This window comes from Sus scrofa, unplaced genomic scaffold (assembly GCF_000003025.6).
Source record: "Sus scrofa isolate TJ Tabasco breed Duroc unplaced genomic scaffold, Sscrofa11.1 Contig59, whole genome shotgun sequence".
Lineage (NCBI taxonomy): Eukaryota > Metazoa > Chordata > Mammalia > Artiodactyla > Suidae > Sus > Sus scrofa.
The window spans coordinates 1,669,205-1,683,585 of NW_018085257.1; the positions used below are offsets into that span (position 1 = coordinate 1,669,205).

Consider the following 14,381-nt stretch of genomic DNA (forward strand, 5'->3'; position numbering starts at 1 on the left):
AATGTTTGTAGTTCTGGAAGCCAAGAAGCCAAGAATTGGAAGCCACCTAAATGTCCATCCATAGAAGATGGAATAAAGAAGATCTGGTACACACATGTAGTGTACTACTCAATATAAAAAAAGAATAATACAATGCCTTTTGCAGCAACCTGGATGTATTTAGAGTTTATCTTATTAAGTAAAGTAAGCCAGACAGAGAAAGACAAATATCCTATGATATTACTCATATGTGTGATCTAAAAAAAATGATATAAATGAACTTATGCACAAATCAGAAACAGACCTGCAGTCATAGAAAACAATTAGGCTTGCAAAAGTGGAAAGGGAGTGGGATAAATTAGGAGGTTGGGATTAACACGTACACAATGCTATATATAAAATAGATAACTAACGAGGACTAGTTGCATAGCATGGGGAAATATACTCAATATTTTTGTAATACATATAAAGAGAAAGAATCTGAAAAAAAATATAATTGAATATCTTTGCTATACACTTTAACACAACATTATAGGACAACTGTACTTCAAATAAAAGTTTTAAAAAATTAAGAAACCAATGCCCAAGAATAGATGTCCATAATAAAATATAAATATATATATGTATATTTCCAAAAATTGTGAAAATCCAAATATAATAATAATATAAAACGTTGCAAAAAAAAAAAAACAAAATTAAAACAAACACATGCATACAAAAAATTGATGTTTTGAAGACCACAAGTTGAATGCATGTTGTGGGTAATGTCACATTTAGGGGTATGAAGGAATAAATGGACAAGAGATATGACTAAAGGGAATGATATTGAGCTAATAACAATGACCAATTAAGGGATACTTAGGAAAGTGCTAGAGAAATGGGTGATCAACACAAAATTTTTAAGGCAATTACTGAAAATGTCAGTGAGTGAAAGGAGAACATGTTTAGGTGATTCTCACTTGTCCAAAAGGTTACTGTTTCTGAAAAGAATCCCCAGTGCCAATTTCATGTCTCTGTTTCTCAGGCTGTAGATGAAAGGGTTCAGCATGGGGATGACCACTGTGTACATCATGGAAGCAATGATGTCTTTGTTATGGGACTGGCCTGATGAGGAGGAAAAGTACACTGCCATCATTGTCCCATAGAACAGAGAAACCACAGAGAGGTGGGAGCCACAGGTGGACAAGGCTTTGCAGATCCTTTTAGTAGAGGGGACCCTCAGGATGGAAAGACCAATGTGGCCATAAGAGACCAGGATGCCACTCAATGGAAAAATGACAACTGCAGACTCTTCAGTGAATATGACCAGCTCATTGAGAGAGGTGTCTGAGCAGGACAGCTCGAGTAGTTTGGGGAGGCTACAGGAAAAGTGGGGAATGATGCTGTCAGCACAGAAGGATGCCTGGCCCAGCAGGAGGGTGTTAGGAAGGGCACTGGAACAGGAGAGAATCCAGGAGCCACTCACCAGCAGAACACAGAGTCCTCCTCTCATGACAGAGGTGTAGTGGAGAGGGTGATAGATGGCTATATACCTGTCATAGGTCATCACCATGAGGAGGAGATTATCAACACAACCAAAAATCATATAAAAATACACCTGTGAAGGGCACACTGGATAGGTGATGGGCGGGTTCTGGGTTTGCATGTTCATCAGCATCTTAGGGACAGTGACAGTTGAAAAGGAGATGCCTGTGAGGGCCAAGTGTCTGAGGAAGAAGTACATGGGGGTGTGGAGGCGAGGATCCAGCCTGATGAGCAGGATGATGAGCAGGTTGCCCAGCACTGTGGTCAGGTACATGCCCAGGAACAGGGCAAAGAAGCCCTGCTTCTCTGTCTGGATGGGGAGCCCCAGGAGGAGGAATTCAGACACATGGCTCTGGTTCCCCCTCCTCATGCTCATTTTCTCTCTTCTGGGAATGAAGAGTATTGGGAAATGTCAGGAATTTAGAAGTACTGAGCATAGCAGTTACCACCTGGTCACATGGTTTCTCAGAGTGACTGTGTCAGTGTACAGATAGGTCTTAGTGCACTGCAATCATGCACTGATGCCTCATCCATTCTGGTGAGAGCAGCACAACTTGCTTTGTCTGAACACTGACTATCATATGGAGAAAGTATATGACTTCAATCAAACACTTCTGTGGAAGTAAGTAATAGCTCATTCTTTGTTCTACATAGTGGAGTCACTATGATAGACAGTAGGGAGAGAGTAATAAATAAGACACAGTCCTTTCAATGGATCTACAGTCAGGCTGCTTATGTGTTTGTGTCTGTCTTACACAACTATTCATGGATGAACACACACACACACACCACTTAAAATATTATTGGGAAATTGGTGTACCATGTACAAAACGAACTGACCAACACATAACTCACTTCTTCTCATTAGAGGGACTACAATAAGGAAGGAAGGAAGGAAAGAAGGAAGGAAAGAAGGAAAGAAAGAAAGAAGGAAGGAAGGAAGGAAGGAAGGAAGGAAGGAAGGAAGGAAGGAAAGAAAGAAAGAAAGAAAGAAAGAAAGAAAGAAAGAAAGAAAGAAAGAAAGAAAAAGAAAAAAGAAAAAAAAAGGAAGGAAGGGAGGAAGGAAGAAAGTGTCAAACATTATGACAGTCCCTCAAAAAATTAAACATAGAATTACCATATGATTCAGAAATTTTACTTCTGGGTATATAACCAAAGGAGTTAAAGCAGGCGCCAAAGAGTTATTTATACAGCCATGTTCAAAACAGCGTTATTCACATTAGCCAATAGATGGAAACAACCCATGTCCTTTAACAAATGAATGGATAAGTAAAATGTGGCCTATATATTCAATGGAATATTATCAACCTTAAAAAGGAAATAAATCCTGACAAAAACACAACATGAATGGCCCTTGAAGACCTTATGCTAAGTAACATCAATGCAATCACAAAAGTGTAAATACCACAAGATTCCATTTATATGAGGTAGATTAATTGTCAATTTAATAGAGTCAAAAAATGGAATGGTGACAGCCAGGGGCTGTGGTGGAAGGAAAATGGGTATCTAATATTTAGTGGGTTTAGAGATTCCATTTGGGAAGATTAAAAATTTCTTGGAGTTCCTATTCTGGCTCAGTGGTAATGAACCCAACTAGCATACACAAGGATGTGGGTTCAATCTCTGGCCCTGCTCAGGGGGTTAAGGATTCAGTGTTGTGGTGAGCTGCAGTGTTGGTAGCAGACACGGCTGGGATCCCACATTGCTGTGGCTATGGTATAGGTCAGCAGCTGCAGATCTGGATCAACAACTAGCCTAGGAATTCCCATGTGCCATAGGTGCAATCCTTAAAAAATCTGAGCTTGGTGTTAATAGATGCAGACTATTGCCTTTTTAATAGATTAGCAATGAAATCCTGTTTTGTAGCACTGGGAACTACATCTAATCACTTATGATGGAGCATGAAAATGTGAGAAAAAAGAATGTATACATGTATGTATAACTCGGTCACCATGCTGTACAGTATAAAATTTATGAAACACTGTAAACCAGCTATAATGGAAAAAAATAAAAATGAATATATAGAAATGGGAGGCAAGATGGTGGAAGAGTAAGAGGACACGTTCACCATCTCCCACATTAAAAAAAAAAACACACATCTACATGTAAAATGACTCACACAGAATATCAACTGAATGGTGACAGAAGAACTTAAACCTCCAAAAAGGGCAAGAAACTCTTGACATAACTAGGTAGAACAAAAGAAGAAAAAAAGAGAAAATGAATCAGGACGGGACAAGCATTCCTGAGAGGGAGCTGTGAAGGAGAAAGGCAACCCACACCCTGGGAAGCCACCTAACCCTCTGAAAAATCAGCAGAATCAGAGGGATCTCAAAGATACTGAGGAAAACATCAAAATCAAAGTGAGAGAAGCACAGATAATCTGAACCACTTGTGCAAACACCACAGCAGGAGAAGCCCATGTTGGTGGCTCAGTGCTGAGACTTAGACTCTGGGCAGTCCCTGCGAGCAGGCTGGGTTGGGGGTGCAGAGACAGCCTACATGTCAAGGAAGCAGTGTGTCATGCTGGGGGGTAAGTGGTACACTAGGGCTGGGGTATGGAAAGCCAAGGCAGAGGGAACATGGGAGAAGGTCCAGACCCACAGGAGACATAAGGTGCCATTACTGGGGCAGAGAGAGGAGAAAGGGTGGGCCAATGCCATAGAAAACTCCTTGTGTCCCAGCATGCCCACGCTTGACCCTGCAATTGCAGAGGGGAGACTGTCCCTGGCACAGCACACCACCCCTCCTGAAGTGGCACATACACACTCTGGGCCACACCCTGACCTGCAAGAAGCCACTCACCATGTTGTAGCATGCCAAGCCATGCCCCAATCTGGGGAAAGTCCTGCACTGCTCAACATTCCTCCAAGCTGCCCTGCCCAACCCCACAGGAAGCCATGCACTGCTTTGCCTCACTCATGGCCCTGCCTCAACCAGTGAGAAGCCACACACTGGGGCTTTGCAGTGCTATGGGTGTGATCCAGCCTGCCCTCAACCTGGGGAATCTGTGTGCTGCTCTACATAGCACCCTGCTCCCTTGCCCTGCCCCTGTGAGAAGCTGCATGCTGATTTGAGGCACTCTGGGCCCATCCCCTATCCATGGGAAGCCCGCATCACTCCAGGCCACCTCACCTCACAGGAAGCCATGCTACCCACCCTAGACTGTGCCTCTCATGTGCAGCCCTCATGACCCGAGGTCTATTGCTGGCCCACCATAGACCTCATGTCTTCAGCAGTGGGAAGCCGCTTGCTAGCCCATGATGGACTGGACCTGCTGGTGCTGGGAGCAAACCACCATAATTATTCCTGACTGCAGAAGTGGCATGGCCTACTACAGCTAGGGATATCTGAAAAAAAATCACTTGCACCCCAATAACTTCAGAAGTCATCACAGAGAAGTACACTACAAGTGAACACAATTTGATATTTCTCTCACTCCCCGAGACCACACACACCCTGAAGCTGCCACTGCCAAACATTCTGGAAGGGTCCCAGATGCTTGATCACTGTCCCTTCTGAAGAACCTACAAGTAAGAGTGCCTTGTTGAGCACATCCTATGGGGGCTAAGCAGTACCAGGTGTTTCTTGCATGATTTAGAGCTGGTAGGGGCAAACCACCACAGTTACCTCTGGCTCCAGAGGTGGTAGTGGCCCACCACTCGGGGTTGGTGAACAGGCACCACTTGTAGTCCCATTCACCTCAAGGGCATCACAGAGGAAGGCATTGTGACCAAATCAAATGTTGGTGCTCTTGCACCCTTGCAAACACACAAGTCCTGCTCCTGCCACTGCTGAATGCTCAGGGAAGTACCCATATGCCAGATCTCTGTCACTTCCCAGGATCCTACAACTAGGATGAGCCTGTGCAGCACCACGTATGTGGGCTATGTTAGACCAATCACCCATGTACGTGGTCTACAGTTGGCAGAGGCAAACCATGGCAGTTGTCACAGAAGCTAGAGATGGTTATGGCCCACTCCCACTAGGGTTCCCTGAATTGGCATCACCTGTGGTTCAAACCACTTCAAATGAGGACATTGCAATCAAACACAAGCTTTTATTCTTCACAGTCCCCTGAGAATTCACACATTCTGCTGCAGCTACAGCCAAATTCTCTGGTCACCTTCTAGAGCTCATTACCACTGACCAGTGCCCTGAAAATAGGAGTAACTTGTGCTACCTCCCTGCAGGTCTCTGATTGTGTTGGCCCCAATGATCATGCACTGAATGCTAGCCCTACCCTTGCCCCCTTTTCCCTGAAAACACACTGGGCATCCTGGGGATAATATACTGCTAACACCAAAGAAAGAGACAGCAAAGAGTCAAATGCCCACACCAAAATAATAATAATAATAATAATAATAATAATAATAATAATTACCCTCCCCAAAAATACAAAGGAGTATTCTTGAATAGAAATAGACATACAAGACTACAGTTTGGCTTCACCAAATTCACAGGAAAAATAAATACAAGCAAGATGAAGAAGCTCAGAAATCATTACAGTTAAAACAAGAGAACTCACTAAAAGCAGTCGACAATGAAATAGAGCTCTGCAGTCTGACAGACTTGGAGTTCAAAAGAGAGAGAGTGAAAATACTGAAGGAATTAAGAGAGGATAGGAACAGTACTGCAGATTCTCTCAGAAAGAAACTATAAAATATAAGGAGGAGCCAATAAAAACTAGAAAATTCATCTTCAGAGATACAAACTGAACTAAAGGCAATAAAGACCAGAATGAATAATGCAGAGGAACAAATTACTGACATGGAAGATACAATAATGGAAATTAACCAATCAGGTCAGCAGGCAGAAAACCAACTGAAAAAAAACAGGAAAGTAATATAAGAGACCTATGGGATAATATAAGGCAGGCCTATCTTACACATTATAGGATTTCCAGAAGGACAAGATAAAGAAAAGGGGATTGAAAATATATTTAAATGAATTATGACTGAAAACTTTCCAAATCTAAAGGATACTGATATTGAGATACAGGAAGCACAGAGGGTCCCAAACAAACTGAACCCAAACAGGTCCACACCAAGACATATTATAATAAAAATGGCAAAATTTATAAAGAGAGAATTCTAAAGGCAGCAAGAGAAAAGAAAAGCATTAATTATAAAGGAACCCCCAGAAGGCTATCAGATGATTTCTCTACAAAAAAAGTACAGGCCAGGAGGGAGTGGCAAGATATAAGTAATTTGCTGAAAGGAAAAAAAATTGCAACCTAGAATAATCTATCCAGCAAAAAAATCATTTAATATATAAAGGGAAATAAGGAATTTATCCAACAAACAAAAGCTAAAAGAGAACAGAAATACAAAACTCATTCTAAAAGAAATACTGAAAGGGCTTCTATAAATAAAAAAAAGAGAGAGAGAAAATCTAGAATGGAGGAAACCACAATAGGAAAGCATTCGCTTAAATAAACCAGCATACTGATCTAAACATGACTATTTTAAAAGAAAAAGAAAAAAGACATCAAATTCATACAATTTGCACAAGAGAGGCAATAAAATATCGATTCTTTTTCATTTATTTAGGGATGTGTTTTAGCTTATATGAATATCAGGTTAAAGCAAACAGGTATATAAAGGGGTTAAAATCCTTAAAAAACAGGGCAACCACAAATCAAAACCAAACATTACCTTCACAAAAACTGAAAACTATCAAACATAAAATACATGGAAATCATCCAACCAAGAAAAGAAAGGAAGAGAAACATAGAGTCATCTGCAAAACAAGGTTTAAAATGGCAAAAATACATATCTATTAATAATCACTTAAATATCAATGGTTTGAATGCACCAATCAAAAGATACAGAGTGGCAGATTGGATAAAAAAGCAAAACCTACAATCTGCTGCCTACAAGAGACTCACCTTAGGGCAAAGGACACTTATAGACTGAATGTGAGGGGAAGTGTTTCATGGCAATGGACAAGACAGGAAAGCAAGAGTTGCAATACTTATATTGGACAAAATAGACTTTAAAACACAGGCCATAAAGAAAGACAAAGAAGGACACTCTTTAATGGCTAAAGGATCCTTTCAAAAGAGGATATCACAATCATCAATATATATGCCCCTAATATAGAAGCACCCAGATACCTAGAACAAATAGAAAAAGACATAAAAAGAGAAATTGATGGGAATACAATCATAGGAGGTGACTTTAACACCCCACTTACATCAATGGACAGATCCTCTAGACAAAAATAAATAAAGCAAAAGGATTCTAAAGGCAACAATAGAAAAGTGAGACTTAATCAACACTTTCAGGATATTACATTCAAAAAGCTCAGAATATATCTTCTTCTCAAGTGCACATGGAACATTGTCAAGAATTGATCATTTATTGGGGCACAAATCAAACCTCAACAAATTTAAGAGTACAGAAATTATTTCAAGTATCTTCTCTGACCACAATGGCATGAAAGTAGAAATCAACCACAGGAAAAGAAATTAGAACAAACCTACTCCATGGAGAATAAACAACATGCACTAAAAAAAACAATGGGTTAATGGGGAAAATCAAGAAGGAAATTAAAAATACCTTGAGACAAATGATAATGAAGACACAACCTCTAAAATCTATGGGGTGCCACAAAAGCAGTGTTCTGAGGGAAGTTCATAGCAATACAGGCCTTCCTCAAAAAAGAAGAAAAATCTCAAATCAACAAATTAACCCACCACCTAAATGAATTGGAAAAAGAAGAACAAGCAAAATATAAAGTCAACAGAAGGAAGGAAATCATAAATATGAAAGAGGAAATCGATAAAATAGAGTTTCAAAAAACAATAGAAAAAATCAATCAAATCAAGATCTGGTTCTTTGAAAAGGTAAACAACATTGACAAACCTCTGGCTTGACTCATCAAGAATAGGAGAGAAAAAAAAACAAATAAAATAATAAATAAAAAAGGAGAAGCCACAACAGATATTGCAGAAATAAAAAAAAAAATGAGCGAATACTATCAACAATTACATGCCATCAAATTCAACAACCTAGAAGAAGTGGACACATTTCTAGAGATCTACAGCCTGCCAAAATTGAATTGAGAAGAAATAGATCAAATGAACAGACCAATCACTAGAAATAAAATTGAGTATGTCATAAAAACACTCCCTACAAATAAAAGTCCATGAACTGATGGCATCACAGGTGAATTCTACCAAACTTACAAAGAGGAACTCATACCCTTCCTCCTTAAACTTTTTCACAATGTTGAAGGAAAGGAATACTCCCAAACATATTTTATGATGCCACCATCACCCTAAAACCAAAATTAGAAAAAGATTCCACCAAAAAAGAAAACTATAGACCAATATCTTTGATGAATTTAGACACAAAACATCACAACAAAATTTTAGACAACTGAATCCAATAACATATCAAAAAGATCATACAACACTACCAGGTGGCATTCATCCCAGGTTCACAAGGATGGTTCAACATACATAAATCAGTCAATGTTATACACCACATTAACAAAAGAAAAGTCAAACACCATATTAGCATCTCAATGGATGCCAAAAAAGCATTTGAAAATTCCAACATCCATTCATGATAAAAACTCTTCCCAAAGTGGGTATAGAGGGAACATTCCTTAGTATATTCAAAGAAATTTATGAGATATCCACAGGAAATATACTACTCAATGGAGAAGAGCTGAAAGCCTTCCCACTAAAATCTCGAACAAGACAAGGATGCCCACTCTAACCACTGTTATTCAACCTAGTAATGGAAGTCCTAGCCACAGCAATCAGAAAAACCAAAAAAAAATCAAAGGCAAATAGGAAGAGGTGAGATAAAACTGTCACTGTATGCAGGTGACATGATACTATATATGGAAAACCCCAAGGACTCAACACCAAAACTACTTGAACTGATCAACAAATTCAGCAAAGTAGCAGGATATATGATTACCATTCAGAAATCAGTCACATTTCTGTATACAAACAAGAAATGTTACAAAAGGAATGCAGAAATGCAATACTTTTTAAAAAATTACACCCTAATAAATCAAATATCTGTGAATACCCCTGATGAAGGATGTATATGCTGAGAACTATAAAATATTAATCAAGGAAATTAAAGAAGATATAAAGAAATGAAAGATAGTCGATGCACCTGGGTTGGTAAATGTAATATTGTAAAAATGGCCAAACTACCCAAAGCAATCTACAGATTCAATACAATCCCTTTCAAATTTCCCATGACACTTTTTGCAGAACTAGAACAAACAATTCAAAAATTTATATGGAACAACAAAAGACCCAGAATTGCCAACGTAAATCTGAGGAACAATTTCAAAGCAGGAGACATAACTCTCCCAGACTTCAGGCAATATTACAAAGCCACAGTCATCAAGGCAATGTGGTACTGCTACCAAAATAGACATACAGAAGAATGGAACAGAATAGGGAATCCAGAAATAAACCCAGACACCTATGTCAATTAATCTTCAACAAAGGAGCTAAGAACATAAAATGGGGTAAAGACAGTCTTTTTAGCAAGTATTGCTGGGAAATCTGGACAGCTGCATGCAAAGCAATGAAACTAGAACACACCATCACACCATGCACAAAATAAACTCAAAATGGCTGAAAGACTGAAACATAAGACAATAAACCATGAAAATCCTGGAAGAGAACATAGGAAAAACATTCTCTGACATCAACCTTACAAATATTTTCTCAGGTCAGTCTCCCAAAGCTTGTTGGGTTCTTTAACCACTAAGTTGTGATGGGAAATCTAGAGGCCCTGCAAATTATATTTCAGTAAAGAATTTAGTAAATCTGCTGGGTGTTAGAATAGTCCACAAAATATTGTTCCCAATGATGAAAATTTTTATGAATATTTGAGTCCTAGGATGAGGGCTTTACCCATGTTTCCTAATTAATACCAAGCATAGGCTTTATCTTTTAGGATTTTTCAAAAATTGCAGAAGATTCATTAAGAATTTGTGTTCTTAGTTGGGAGGCAAATGGTGAAATAGTAGGAGGACACGCTCTCCCTCTCCCACAAACACAACCAAAAAAACCCCACATCTACAGGTTAAATGACTCACACAGAAGAGCAACTAATCGCTGGCAGGAGAACCTAAACTTCAATAACAGCAAGAGTCTCATGACATTACTAGGTAAAACAAGAGAAAAGAGAGTGAGAAGAGTTGGATCCGTAATGGATGGGTGCTCCCAAAAGGGAACTGTGGAGGAGAAAGGAATCCCACACCCTGGAAAATCACCTACTCTACAGAAAGATCAACTGAACTGGAGGAATCTCCAGATGCAAAGAAGAGTGTAGCATTAACTCAGAGTTCTGAAAAGCAGAGCAAGAACCAAACAGATCATCTGAACTTCTGGCACAGTCACCAAAAATTGAGATGTTGGGTGGGGCTTGGGCACCAAGACCTCAGCTCCAGAGGTTAGTCCCTGGGAAAGGGCTGGGGTGGGTGGAGTAGAGATTGTTTGGGGGGGTCTAGGAACTGGTCTGTCAAGTTTGATGGGGCAGAGACTGCCTGGAAGACTATAAAGCAAAGCGTCGTGGGGGGAGGGAGCAATATGCTAAGGGTGGGGAAGTGGAAAGCCCCAGGAAAAAGGCCTGCAGCCCCGAAAAGCTAGAACAAGCTTGGCCAGGCCATGAAAAGATCTGCCTACCTTCTCAGACAGTACTTCTGAGTCAGGCTGCCCTGGGGAAGAGCCTCTTGGGTTCAAAGCAGTCCAGCTAGCCACTCCAGAAGTTTGGGGGTGCTGCACACCTGCAGAACAGCTGCCCAGAACAACCAGCCCCCTGCAGGAGACCCCACAACCCAGAAAAGCTAGAAGAAGCTTGGCCATGCCGTGAAAAGATCTGCCTGCATTCTCTGACAGTCCTTCCAAGTCAGGCTGCCCTGGGGAAGAACCTCTTAGGTTCCCAGTGACCCAGCTAGCTTCTCCCACCCGCAGGGGGTGCTGCACTCCTGCAGAACAGGTGCCCAGCACTGCCAGCCCCCTGCAAGAGCCCCTGCAATGCAGAAAAACTAGAACAAGCTGGGCCGTGACATGAAATGATCTGCCTACATTCTCAGATAGTCCTTCTGAGTCAGGCGGCCCTGGGGAAGAGCCTCTTGGGTTCACAGTGCCCCAGCTATCCGCTCTAGCCCTTAGGGGGTGATGCAATCCTGTGGAACAGCTGCCCAGCACTTCCAGCCCCCTGCAAGAGCCCCACAGCCCAAAAACACCAGACCAAGATCTGCCCATTGAGTGAAATCTGTTACCATCATGGTGTGGACCTCACAGTACTGTCTGCCCTCAGGAAGTACTCCTCTGCTTTAGAGAGATACTGTGAGTCCTGCCACCCTCCAGAAAAGCCACAATGCCTCAAAGAAGAATGACCAACACCAGCCCTCAGGAAACATTCCATGGCAGTGACAAGGCAAACACTGCCTGGCTGTGGAGAGTACAACTCCACCAGGAAAAAGAAAACAACAAGCAAGATGAAGAAGCTGAGAAACCACCCACAGTCAAACCAAGAGGAGAACTCACCTAAAGCAGTCAACAATGAAACAGATCTCTGCAGTCTGACAGACCTGGCGTTAAAAAGAGAAATAGTGAAAATAATGAAGGAATTAAGAGAAGATATGAAGAGTAATGCAGATACCCTCAGAAAGGAACTAGAAAATATAAGGAGGAGAGAAGAAAAAATAGAAAATTCATTTGAATATAAACAAACTGAAGTGAGGGCAGTAAAAAGCAGAGATACAGGAAGCACAGAGGGCCCCAAACAAGGTGAACCCAAATAGACATACAAAGACACATTCTAATAAAAATGGCAAAAGTTAGTGATAAAGAGAGGATCCTAAAGGCAGCAAGAGAAAAGCAGAATATTACCTATAAGGGAACCCCCATAAGGTTATTAGCTGATTTCTCTACAGAAACACTACAGACCAGGAGGGAATGGCAAGAGATATTTAAAGTGCTAAATGGAAAATATATGCAACCTAGAAGGCTCTATCCATCAAGAATATCATTTAAAATTGAAGGAGAAATAAATTTTTTTCCAACAAACAAAAGCTAAAAGAATACAGCAATACAAAACCCATTCGAAAAGAAACACCGAAAGGGCTTCTCTAATCCAAAAAGAAAGGAAGGAAAGAAAGGGAGGAAAAAGAACAAAAAAAGAAAAAGAACAAGAACAAGGATTGAGGAAACCACAATCAGAGAGCAGTCACTCAAGCAAGCATACAGATTTAATCATGAACATGTTTCAAACGAAATAAAATTAAAAAGAAAAAAAAGAGTCATCAAAATCATAAAATGTAGGCAAGGGATAATAGGAAATAAATAGATCCATTTTTTGGTTTGTTATTCTTCTTAATTTTAGTATAGTAATGAAGTGTTTGAACCCACAGGACCATCAGGCTAAAGCACACAATTATAGGAAGGGGTTAGCATACTTAAAAAACAGGGCAACCACAAGCCAAAACCAAACTTTGCATTCACAAAAAAAAAAAAAAAAAAAAAAAAAAAAAAAAAAAACTCAAGCAGATAATAACTGGAGACCATGCAACCAAAAAAAAAAAAAAAAAAAAAAAAAAACAAAGGAAGAATGGAGAACCATAGAATCAACTGGAACACGAGGTTTAAAATGGCAATAAAAATCATCTGCCAATTATCACCTTAAAGGTCAATGGACTGAATGCCCCAATCAAAAGACACAGAGTGGCTGAGTGGAAAAAAGGAAAAAACTTTCAATATGCTGCCTACAAGAAACTCACCTTAGGACAAAGGATACATATAGATTGAAAATGAAGGGGTGGGAAAAATATTTCATGCCAATAAACATGACAGGAAAGCAGGAGGTGCAATACTCATGTCAGACAAAATAGACTTTAAAACAAAAGACATAAAGACAAAGAAGGACACTATTTAATGATTAAGGAATCCATCTAAGGAGAGGATGTTACTATCATCAATATATATGCCCCAAATATAGGAGCACCCAGATACATACAACAAATATTAACAGACAGAAATGGAGAAATTGATGGGAATACAATAATAGTAGGAGATTTTAATACCCCACGTACACCAATGGACAGATACTCTACACAGAAAACCAATGAAGCAACAGAGATCCTAAAGGAAACAATAGAAAAGTTAGACTTAATTGATATCTTCAGGACATACATCCAAAAAAATAGGAATACGCATTCTTCTCAAATGCTCATGGAACATTCACAAGAATCAACCACATATTGGGACACAAAGCTAACCTCAACAAACTCAAGAGCATAGAAATTATTTCAAATGTCTTCTCTGACCACAAAGCCATGAAATTAGAAATCAACCATGGGAAAAGAAATGAGAAAAAACCTACTACATGGAGAATAAACAACATGCTACTCCAAAACAAATTGGTCAATGAGGAAATAAAGAAGGAAATTAAAAACTACCTTGAAGCAAATGATAATGAAGACACAACCTCTCAAAATCTATGGGATGCTGCGAAAGCAGTGCTCAGAGGGAAATTTATAGCGATACCGGCCTTTCTCAAAAAAGAAAAAAGATCCCAAATTGACAACTTAACCCTACACCTAAACGAATTAGAAAAAGAAGAACAAAAAAGTCCTAAAGTTAGCAGAAGGAGGGAAATTATAAAGATCAAAGAAGAAATCAATAAAATAGAGATTTGAAAAACAATAGAGAAAATTAATAAAACCAAGAGCTGGTTCTTTGAAAAGGTAAACAAAACTGACAACCCCCTGGCCAGACACACTATAAAGAGAGAGAGAACTCAAATAAACAAAATTATAAATGCAAAAGGAGAAATCACTATGGCTACTGCAGAAATACAAAAAAAAAAAAAAACCATAAGAGAATACTA

General features: G+C 39.7%; 1 protein-coding gene across 1 annotated transcript; it reads right to left on the reverse strand.

The window, feature by feature from the left end:
• Positions 1–662: 662 nt before the first annotated feature.
• LOC110258961 (olfactory receptor 1J4-like) lies at positions 663–2,441 on the reverse strand. The gene has a single exon (XM_021082249.1). The coding sequence runs from the start codon at positions 1,877–1,879 to the stop codon at positions 935–937; it is 945 nt and encodes a 314-aa protein (XP_020937908.1). The 5' UTR covers positions 1,880–2,441; the 3' UTR covers positions 663–934.
• Positions 2,442–14,381: the final 11,940 nt, after the last annotated feature.

Excerpts from the sequence above, each read along its gene's own strand:
- LOC110258961 (XM_021082249.1), bottom strand. The coding sequence starts at position 1,879 with ATGAGCATGAGGAGGGGGAACCAGAGCCATGTGTCTGAATTCCTCCTC.